We start from the raw sequence: 11590 nt of genomic DNA, 5'->3' as shown, positions 1-11590 counted from the left end.
AATTCAGGAGAGGTGAACTATTTGGGACTCCCTAAAAAACGCCACTTAGATACAAGTGACTTTGTACCAGGTAAGTAGAGCATTTTTAGCTAATCCTAACCCTTTTCCTAACATTGACCTAATTTTCCTAACCTGCTACTTTAATTATCGCAATCTGCTGCGCAAATTCTCCTAACCCGCTACGAAAAAATCGTCGTCTGTATCGAAGGGGCGTGATTTTAGGGAATCTCGAAATATTTATTATGAGCATATGCGTCCTGTCCTGCAGGGATTCGTGCTTTTCCGACTGGGTTCGTTTATTTTCGGCTGTTCATATTAGTTCCCACGCATTCTCCTTTTTATGCGAGGTGCTGTGCTGGAAATGGCTGTGTAGGGAGCTGAGAGTTATGTGCGGCAAAAGAAAGAAAGGGAGAAAGAAAGAAAGCGGATCAGGAGTGAACAAGGCAGGTGGAAGACGTTAAAGCATTGAAGGAAAGAAACGGTGAAAGATAAGGAAATTAGCTGTCTACATTTCGACGTGTTGAACAGTTAAAGTGCCGCAACAGCGAGATTTGGAAGAAATATCTGCGGGTGAGTTTTTCCAAGTTCTTGCACATTTCCAGTGCTGGCCACTGAACAGGAAAATGGTGGAAGAGCTTGAAGTACACTACGCACACAACGCAGTACGAACTTGCACATGTCTATAAACTTGTCAAAGAACACTGCAACAAGTCGTTTTCTGTACTTTTATAGCACGCTAAATGTTAAAATAATAGCCTATATTGACATCTAGTGTGCCTCTATTGACATCTCTATTGGCATCTAGTGTGCCTCTATTGACATCTCAGTCGAGCTACTGTAACCATATTTTCCAGAGTTTCCATATGGTGCGTGAATGTTGCATTATTTTGTTGGCTACATTTTTTTATGCAGTATCGAAACATGGCTACAGCTGCGAATTTCTCGAACACGACAGCTATCTCTGGAAGCTGAAATGTTTCTTGTGCTAGTTTTACTTGCAACGTTGTTGCGAGAAAAATATCTACTGTAACTGACAGCACCCTATATTTTGGACCGTTCTAATATTTGTTAATCCACATAGTTGGTGTGTTTTTGTTATTTTAAAGTGTAGTTTGTTTTGCACATTTGTGTGGTTTTAGGTCTCTATGCCAAATCATCTCACCAGATTTCTCTTGGATTGAGTCCAAAACTTGCAGAATCACCCATGTCTGTGGCAACAATGCCTATTCAGTTTTGGGAAAATGTCTGTCAAACTTTACATTAAAGTGACCTTATTACTGTATAATTGATAGTTGCTAAAATACAGTGTAATGTAAGTTTTGTATTAACTCATTGCTACACTGTACTTGGGGCAAGGTAACTGTTACTACTAGGGTTACTTATGTACAGTGTAACAATGGGTAACTATTACACTTACAAATAAGAAAGAAATAACTAGCCTACATATAACGACATATTTTGAATAGTTCCAGTTAGGACATCCTCTAAGGTCTGTAATCTCGTTTTTAAAGAAAATATAGCTACCCCTTGAGGTGTTATGGCTGCCCGTGTTTATTCAGTTTAATGGAGCTACTTACACTCATTATTGAAAAGTCGTTGAAGCCCCAAGTCGCTTTTTCATTTTGACTGGAAAAACTGGTCAAAAAATCGTCAACTTCCTCCATTACAGCAAGTTGATGGCATTCCAGTTATGCAAATATTTTCCCCCTTTTTTTAATTTTACATTATATATGTGCCCTGATAGGGGCAAGCCCTTTCTCAACCAGGGTATTAAAAAAGCATCCAAAATTCTGCTGCTCGTGCCAATTTTGCATTTTACCTAAAAACAGTTACAGATCTGGGTTAGGTAAACTGATCCCTGATGTGCACCTAAGGGCAACTGTCTATTAGCAAGCACCACTGCTCTATGTAGGCCTGCCTTAAAATGTGCAGATCTTTTGTTGCTGCAATTAGGTATAGAGGTCTTGTTTTCTGCAATCGTCTTATGCAACATATAGGCCTAGTGCTGTTCCGTATGTTGCTACAATATAACCTGGATTAGATTTCAAATATGCTCATGAGATATTACTAGGCTATATCATGTTGTAGACTGTTGACATTCACAACTAGCATATGGTGTCTACCAGCGGACAGATGGCCACAAGGTGAATGTATGTCAATTCTAGTTTAGGCCTACATACTAGCTGCATTTTGGCTCTCAGATGTGCATTTAAATATTAGTTGCAGCATTGTCTGACATTTTAAAATACTTACACTGAAATGGCTGTCTCCAGAAATGATAATCTTCACTCAAAGAATTGGGTCAATGTCCATTATGAAAAGCAATGATAAACAAACAGAACTTGTCTCCTGCACTGATAGTTGGTTCAGGCTTTGATGTGTAATTTTTAGGAAAGTATTACTGCAGTTTTTCTGTGTCATTGTCATCCCCATGCAAAGATGAACGTGTCTGACTGTATTGCAGTATTAGTGCATTTCCATCTACACTGAGTGTACAGAATGTTAGGACCACCAGCTCTTTCCATGACATAGACTGACCAGGTGGAAGCTATGATCCCCTATTGATGTCACCTGTTAAATTCTCTTCAATCTGTGTAGATAAAGGGGAGGAGATGGGTTAAAGAAGGATTTTTAAGTCTCGAGACAATTGAGCCATGGATTATGTATGTGTGCCATTCAGAGGGTGAATGGGCAAGACAAAAACATCTAAGTGCCTTTGAATGGGGTATGGCAGTACGTGCCAGGAGGTTTGAGTGTGTCAAGAACTGCAACGCTGCTGGGTTTTTCACTCAACTGTTTCCCGTGTGTATCAGACATCCAGCCAACTTGACAAAACTGTGGGAAGCATTGGCGTCAACATGGGCCAGCGTCCCTGTGGAACGCTTTCCACACCTTGTAGAGTCCACGCCCCGACAAATTTGAGGCTGTTCTGAGGGCAAAAAGGGGTGCAAGTCAATATTAGGAAGTGTTCCTAATGTTTTGTACACTGTGTATGAAATGGTCACACTCCAGAAATTAAAACATCACACCACTGAGATGTGTATTTTTCTTTTATGAAATATGAAGCATGTTAATGTTAAGTAGGCCTATTTGTAATATCCTCATGGCTGTATTGTTTTACAGTAAAAACACATTGAGGGAATAAACACAAAGCTACAAAGAGATTTTGCTTCATGAAATGTAATTATAAAATATTATGCAAGATGTTGCACCCATTTGTGACTGATGTTTATGTCAATAACATCTTTAATACATCATAGCTTAATATTATGTCATGGCCCTGTGAGAGATAAGGCTATTGTCAGTATTTTCACCCCCAGTAACGGTCCTGTACAGCAATCTGAGTGGGGACTGGAAGGTAGCATTGAGGTTAAGCTGAGTACTAACGGGAGCTGTAAACAGCCAGCTGGAGCCAAAGCAACCCGTATTTGATCAGTTCAGGACCACTTTACATATGGGATGGGCACGATTTATTAGAATATCCGAACGGATGTTAGTATTCAATTTTTGAGAGAGAAATGATAGGCCTATTTTAACAGTGAAAAAAGGCCTTTTTCTAAATTGAATTAAAATATCCATGTGACATTGTTACATAGGACACTTTTTACCTTTTGAATATATTTTTTCTGACGTGCACCTCATAAAACCTGTTAGCCTTTACACGTGTACCTTGTTGTTTTTGTTGGCCAACCAAAGCGGCACTACAGTCAAACCGGTTCCATGTGCAGCAGTGAAGTGAGAGTTCACTAATGCAAAATGGAATTAAAGGTGAAAAGGAGTAGGCTATTACGTGCAACCAACTAAACTAACGTAGCAGGCACAAAAACGCCTGAGTGGGATGCCACACATTCTGGTCATGAAGAGAGGAAATTATTGTCAGGAAGTTCTATTCTGCCCTGTTCAACCAATCAAGTATATTTGGAGGAGGAGTTAAGATGGAGTGTCGCCTTGTTTATATTCCGGATGGAAACCATTTCAGAGCAAGCTAGCACGCGCTGTAGCTAGCCGCTAGCCAGATATTAGGTAGCGACAAGAGTTGTCACCAACAAAATTGGTATGTGGTGTCTGTCGACTTTGTCAAGAACTTCATCTGGAAGAAAGACTGGCACTAGCTATAGGCATCTGCTTTATGTTTCACCGGGGACTGTAAACAGCGATGCGCACGACCAAAAGCGGAGGTCACGTCACAGGCTCTCTTCCTTTTCCCCTAAAAAGGAAGAGCGCCACTGAAGGTAGGCTGTTGTTTAATCTGAATGGTGCTGGGAGATGTCCTTACCCCATTTGAAATTGACATTTGAATTTGTTAAGCTAAGGGTTAAAGCTACAATATGTAACTTTTTGGACAAGCTGACCAAATTGACAAATCTATAACTCACATTTCTTTCTCATTCAAAGTCTAAGCGGCAGATCTGTTCTATGTGTGCTATTTCTATGCTTCCCGGTCTTAAATTTAGTTTTTGTGTCTTACTTTTGGTTTTGTACGCCAGTTGAAAATCCAATATTTTTGGTTATGGAAAATATATTATACAGCGGTTTAGATAGTTCAATGATTCTCTACGCAGTGACTGCTTGCATTTTCACAAACTGAAATTAAGTGAACTATTCGAATTTTAGCCATCAGGAAATGGCAAAGCGATTTCAGCATATTGCATCTTTAAGGTTCGGTTTAGGTTAGGGATGACCCAAGGATCCCAGATAGGGCTGACCATCCTCGATTAGCTAGATATAGCTGGCTAGCTTAGATAGCTAGCTTCTCTAGGCTACTCCAGTCAAGACATGCACTATTATATGGGATGATAAATGACATTGTGGCTGCTACTAGTTAACTAGTCTTTACTGTAGCAAAGTTGACTTGGCTACTGCGTATCTTTCCTTCCTGTCCACTCCCCTCGCATATCCCATTTCCGCTCACCCGATGCAGCAATAGTGGCATCCGCCGCAGTGCACAGGTTAAAAACGTAAGTAAAAAATATACACTGCTCAAAAAAATAAAGGGAACACTTAAACAACACAATGTAACTCCAAGTCAATCACACTTCTGTGAAATCAAACTGTCCACTTAGGAAGCAACACTGATTGACAATAAATTTCACATGCTGTTGTGCAAATGGAATAGACAAAAGGTGGAAATTATAGGCAATTAGCAAGACACCCCCCAAAACAGGAGTGATTCTGCAGGTGGTGACCACAGACCACTTCTCAGTTCCTATGCTTCCTGGCTGATGTTTTGGTCACTTTTGAATGCTGGCGGTGCTCTCACTCTAGTGGTAGCATGAGACGGAGTCTACAACCCACACAAGTGGCTCAGGTAGTGCAGTTCATCCAGGATGGCACATCAATGCGAACTGTGGCAAAAAGGTTTGCTGTGTCTGTCAGCGTAGTGTCCAGAGGATGCAGGCGCTACCAGGAGACAGGCCAGTACATCAGGAGACGTGGAGGAGGCCGTAGGAGGGCAACAACCCAGCAGCAGGACCGCTACCTCCGCCTTTGTGCAAGGAGGTGCACTGCCAGAGCCCTGCAAAATGACCTCCAGCAGGCCACAAATGTGCATGTGTCAGCATATGGTCTCACAAGGGGTCTGAGGATCTCATCTCGGTACCTAACGGCAGTCAGGCTACCTCTGGCGAGCACATGGAGGGCTGTGCAGCCCCACAAAGAAATGGCACCCCACACCATGACTGACCCACCGCCAAACCGGTCATGCTGGAGGATGTTGCAGGCAGCAGAACGTTCTCCACGGCGTCTCCAGACTGTCACGTCTGTCACATGTGCTCAGTGTGAACCTGCTTTCATCTGTGAAGAGCACAGGGCGCCAGTGGCGAATTTGCCAATCTTGGTGTTCTCTGGCAAATGCCAAACGTCCTGCACGGTGTTGGGCTGTAAGCACAACCCCCACCTGTGGACGTTGGGCCCTCATACCACCCTCATGGAGTCTGTTTCTGACCGTTTGAGCAGACACATGCAGATTTGTGGCCTGCTGGAGGTCATTTTGCAGGGCTCTGGCAGTGCACCTCCTTGCACAAAGGCGGAAGTAGCGGTCCTGCTGCTGGCTTGTTGCCCTTCTATGGCCTCCTCCACGTCTCCTGATGTACTGGCCTGTCTCCTGGTAGCGCCTCCATGCTCTGGACACTACGCTGACAGACACAGCAAACCTTCTTGCCACAGCTCGCATTGATGTGCCATCCTGGATGAGCTGCACTACCTGAGCCACTTGTGTGGGTTGTAGACTCCGTCTCATGCTACCACTAGAGTGAAAGCACCGCCAGCATTCAAAAGTGACCAAAACATCAGCCAGGAAGCATAGGAACTGAGAAGTGGTGTGTGGTCACCACCTGCAGAACCATTCCTTGTTTGCGGGTGTCTTACTAATTGCCTATAATTTCCACCTTTTGTCTATTCCATTTGCACAACAGCATGTGAAATTTATTGTCAATCAGTGTTGCTTCCTAAGTGGACAGTTTGATTTCACAGAAGTGTGATTGACTTGGAGTTACATTGTGTTGTTTAAGTGTTCCCTTTATTTTTTTGAGCAGTGTATATATTACAAATATACAGTTACAAGCAAATAAATCAACAACAAAAAACTGATATTCGAATAGTTAAGTTATTTCAAACGCCCATCCATACTTTACGGTGTATTATGTTTTACTATTTTCTTATTTTGGGGAAAAAAAGCTGTTTCAAAATTGCTCAGAAGTAGTCATGAATATGTACCAAAATATATTGGCTTGCAGCTCCTCTGATGCTCCAGAGCTTTTGTTTCAGTTAAGCCAGTAGTTTTGAAAGTAGTGCCCAAGCCAAAATGGGTCCCCGAAAATTGTACACATCCATTTTGTATGATATGTTGCATCCTGCAAACATTTTGCAAATCTTATTAGTGTTGCACGGCATACCGAAACTTCAGTACTTTTTCGATACTAGAACATGAAAAACGGTTCAGTACTAGAATAAAAAAGTGTCAAATGTGTATCATGCCATCTACTGATTTGAGAGAGTATCAAGTCTGTCTGTCAGCGTAGCCGATGTCCCCTTATAGCGTGAGAGCACTGTGCCTGCTCCTCTTACCCATTGCTAGCTTTAGCCTGCAGTGAGGAACCGTTGAACTCATTGGCAGTGTGGGCTGCATCACCACTCATGCTGCTCAGAAGTTAACACACTTGAATAATGCAACACGGCATGTAGCAATGTTGAAACTGCTAATTACTGCTCCCAAAACAATGTCCAGTGCAGACTAGAGCACTACAATGCAAGACCGGTAGCTTTCAGCTTTGTAGGCTAACTTTCCTTGCTAGCTTACAGCTGACGCCAGCATCAATTCACGACCCTAGTACCTTGTTTGTGATAATATGCTAACATAATGCAAAATATTGCTGATTTTATAAAGCTGATTGCATTCAAAAATGTCCAATGTAATGATATTGAACTCAAAATATCTGTCCGGCTCAAGTGCCATTCTGGATTTTGGGAATGAAGCTCTTTATCTACTTCCCCAGAATAACCTGTCTGTTAATTTTGATGGTCCTTTCCTGGTAATGGTAAAATATAGCTTAAATTATATTGCAGCACCAGACAATAATTGTCTGTATAATAAAAATGTTTCATTAATATATATATATATGATCATACTGCATAGATTTTCATCAAATAGCAGAGTCAGTCTTTGAGGATGTGTAAAAAAAAAAGGTGGAGTTGTTTGGGTCAGGAGCTTGATCACTGCCTAGATACATTTTCTAATATTAGAACATTTCCTTGATTTGCCTGAGCTTCTCTGGTGACTCCGGAGCACATGGTCAAACAGCAGCCAATGAGAGGCCAGGTTTAGTTTCCCTCTCTCTAGCAACAGTGAGTTTATTGCCTTTTTATTCATTAATTATTTTCTGTGGTCTCCCTCAGCCGTTTGTGCTCTCCTGATAGCAAAGTGTGTCATCTCTTGACTGAATAAAAGTGAGGGGGGAAAAGGGATGGATCCAGCGACGACCAGCCTGCCAGCTGCTGCCTTGAAATGTGGGCCGCACTCCATGTGTAGGATTGTAACCGAGCTGCTTCTCCATTCAACTGGTATTAGTTGCAGCACTTTTTGTTGTTGCTGTGGAATAAAATGCTGAAGTGGACCACCACGGAGTGCGGGATGATTGCAGTTGTCTTCTGCAAGATTGTGAATATAAACAAACAAAATGGCAGAGGAATGGAATTTTTTAGCAGGGGGGAGACGCAAGGGGAGGGGGAGGGGGATTGCCGGCTGTGGTTGGGTATGCCAGTGCCACTTGTCTACCCTGGCAACTCTTCTTTTTTTTGACACCGAGGATGTCAGACAGAGAGCCTTGGTGAGTCTCCAGTTTCTGAGTAGTGTTGCCCAACGGTACGTCCTGTAATCATGATAACTATTTAACGTTTTATAGCGGTGATATGAGGACCGACTATTACGAGAATGTTTGCTTGCTTTTCAAATGGGGAGTTTGTCTGAGGGTTGAAGTGCGCATACCCCCGGCTATGAAGAGAGAGGTGTACAGTTTTAATTTTTCCTGTTATTTAGATTTTAGCAGCAACCTATCATATCCACTCAAAACATACTGTACTGCTCTAAACCGGGCTTCACAAAGAGTCGTTTATTTGGACGTTTTCGAGAGATGCCCCAAAAACTCTGGGGGCTGCCGAGCTCTTATTTCCTGAGTCACAAGCCCAACCCCTCCATTACAACCCCTCTGTCTTTTGATTTTCTTTTTGTCATCAATTCATCCAGGGGGAAAAAGGAGATTTAATCTCGCCTTACTTTGTGGGACCAAACACTAGACTGAAAGCCTAATGTCTCTCTGAGGCACAGTTGCCGTTTTTGACTTGGTCGTTTAAAAAAATATTTTTGCTTCACTCTTTCTGAAGCTACAGTACCCAAAAACAAAGGTAATTTACTATTTGTCTTTGACTGTGGATACAGTCGTCTAGGTCTTCATGTTTTAAAATAGGATTTTCCTACTGTGGCTCTGAATTAACTGACAAAATGTAAGATTTGACACTTAACTAGTCTTGAATAATTTATTAGGCCTAGGTGAGATCTGAAAAACCATGATGTAATGATGGGTCTACATAGCCATTGAGGACCTTATTTACCATATTGACTGAAATGAAGCAAGTATGAATGAATGCATGGGAAAGATGTGATTCTGCAATGGATTATATCAGATTATAAGAGCAAGGCGCATCTTGCATCGAAAGGTCTTTCTTTCAATCTTGTTGCATTGAAGGATTTTGGCACGATTAGGCAACTTTTCGAGAAGGCTGACAATATTTCTTAAGCTGCAGAACAGTCTTAAGTGGGTCATAATAGCCCATTTTCCCATAATTAAAAACGGTGGCAAGTGAAACTGCATTCTTTGATTTTTATGCTTTAAAACTGTAAGGCTCGTCACATTTCCTGATTTCTAACATTTGCTATTTCACACGTATTTATCCGTATAATCCTCTTCAGAGCATCACCGATTTTATTGAGAGAACTGCGGTATAGTGATGTGACTTATTTCAAAGTAGCTGTTTCAAATTGAGATTTGAAAATGTGATGCGATCTGATTTGGGGAGTCTGTGGAAAGTTATGACGCAGTAGCATCATCCGATCCTTCCATCCCAAACAGGATTGCACAAACGCGTTGCACTGCGTTTTCATGCTTTGTGCTTTGCGGCGGTGACACGGGGATGCTTTGCTTATTGTAGGCTACTGCGTATCTGTAGAATACATACTTTAGGATAATGTCTTAAATTTAACGTATGTATTATTTTTTGCATTATCTATGTATTTTCCCCTAGAAGCCCACTTTTTTTGTATTTTTTTTCCCTCTCTGTGCACTGCAGGTTGTCACTGTCCAGAACGTGAGGAGCCTGAGAAAATCAACGACTGCTGGACTGTCCAACTTTGCCTCCACCCCCACAGACGAGAGGTTGACTGAAGAGACCAACACTGGGCCTCAGTTAGGTTTCGAGCTGTCTAGCTCGTTTTTGCTGCTTGAAGGAGCATGTTGCCAACGCTGTCCCTCTGCTCCATCATTTGGTTAAACCGGGGTATCAAGCTGAGGAAAGTGCTCCACTGCGCCAACACCGGCCAGCTCTAAGGCAGGAGCACCCTACCTACCTAGCTGTATAGACTCGGCCATTTCAGCAATGCTTCTAAGCTTCAGTTGATAGTTCTTTGGCCCTAAACGACCACTACTCCACGCAACATCATCATCGTTTCCTGGTTGCCGTAGCATTGGGCCGATTTTCGCATCCTCTCGGCGTCTTCGGCAGCTTTTATCGGTTTCTTAAAATGGCGGTCGATGGTTTCCAGTATCGTGCCCTCTACATCTACACCAAGGACTTGGAGGAGGACATTGACCTGCAGCCCGGGGACATTCTGACCGTCAGCAAGGCCTCCCTGGACTTCAAGGAGTGGGATGAGGAGCGTCCCGAGCTCCTAGGCTGGCTGCTGGGCTTCAACGAACGCACTAAGCAGAGGGGGGACTTCCCGGGGACATATGTCCAGTTTGTGGGCCCCGTGAGGATGGCACCGCCGCCCAGTCAGCCTCGCTCCCAAAGACCCCTCCCAGCAGCCCCGGGGCCTGAGCCACAACAAGGTAAAGCCTGAAGCTAACATATTTCACTATGGATTTCAATATTCTGTTTTATTGATTGATTGTTTCTTCAGAAATATGTCACCAGCATTTTAGTTTGTATTAATATTTTCTGTCATAAAAAATATTTTTGAGATGTTGATTGATTCTCCAATGAAATTGCCCTTCAACGTCAAGGGGAGTTGTGCATTCCTCTCGAAATTGTTTCAAAAAACACTGCTGGAGATTGGTAAGGGAACATAAATGATTTATAACATAAATCAAAGCCCATATTTGTTAGAAAATGTTAATATTTGCTACTAATGATATTTGTCTGGAAGGAAGTGCTGGTTTGCCCTGCTCTTAGCTTATTGTTTTGGGAGTTGTCGAAAGCTTTCACGTTTTACTCTGACCGCACACTGACCCTTCTAATCTACCCTAAAGAGCTGTCATAGGCCTTTCCCTCATTCCAAACACAACTAACAAATTCTCATTTGAACCTAATCCAGTTACTGACCTGACTCTCTTGGTCAAGTTTTCTTCAGACTGTCTTGTATATTTTGCCTTGACCCTCCATTCAACTCTCCTGCGAAGGATAGGATTGAGTTGCAGTCAACCGTGTTGTGACCCAGAGCCCATTACTGACTTTATCTGGATAGTATGATGAAGATGTTCAATAACAGTCAATATTTTTCAAATAACTATATCCACCAACCCTAGCTCTATGGTGCGACGCAAACTTTTTATATACCCATTACACTGATTTGACTAAACTCCCTATACACATATGAGAGGTTATTAAGTAATTTAGGAACTGAGTTTGCATTTCTAATGGCCTGCTCCTGAGTAGAGGAATGTTCTAGTTTAATTTATTATGAATAAGCCAAATTGTCAGGGAACATAATATCACATTGTTTCACCAAGCGATAAACTCTCCGGCCATTTAATCTCTGAACTACTATATTACTGCATAAATATATGGATGATTTAATATAAATTCATGAAGTATTTTTACT

General features: G+C 42.1%; 1 protein-coding gene across 5 annotated transcripts in view; it reads left to right on the top strand.

Annotated features, from left to right (window-relative positions):
• The first annotated feature begins 240 nt into the window (after positions 1-240).
• Positions 241-11590, top strand: part of LOC129814314 (phosphatidylinositol 3-kinase regulatory subunit gamma-like) — a 51855-nt gene continuing 40505 nt past the window's right edge. For 2 of the 5 annotated variants that reach the window (XM_055867375.1, XM_055867371.1), the window contains exons 1-2: positions 241-570; positions 9841-10598. In XM_055867375.1, coding sequence (XP_055723350.1) covers positions 10292-10598 — 307 coding nt within the window. In that variant the 5' untranslated portion in view covers positions 241-570; positions 9841-10291. The other 3 variants (XM_055867372.1, XM_055867373.1, XM_055867374.1) reach the window with 3 other exon arrangements.

This window comes from Salvelinus fontinalis, chromosome 17, assembly GCF_029448725.1.
Source record: "Salvelinus fontinalis isolate EN_2023a chromosome 17, ASM2944872v1, whole genome shotgun sequence".
Lineage (NCBI taxonomy): Eukaryota > Metazoa > Chordata > Actinopteri > Salmoniformes > Salmonidae > Salvelinus > Salvelinus fontinalis.
This window is presented reverse-complemented; position numbering and strand designations above follow the sequence as displayed.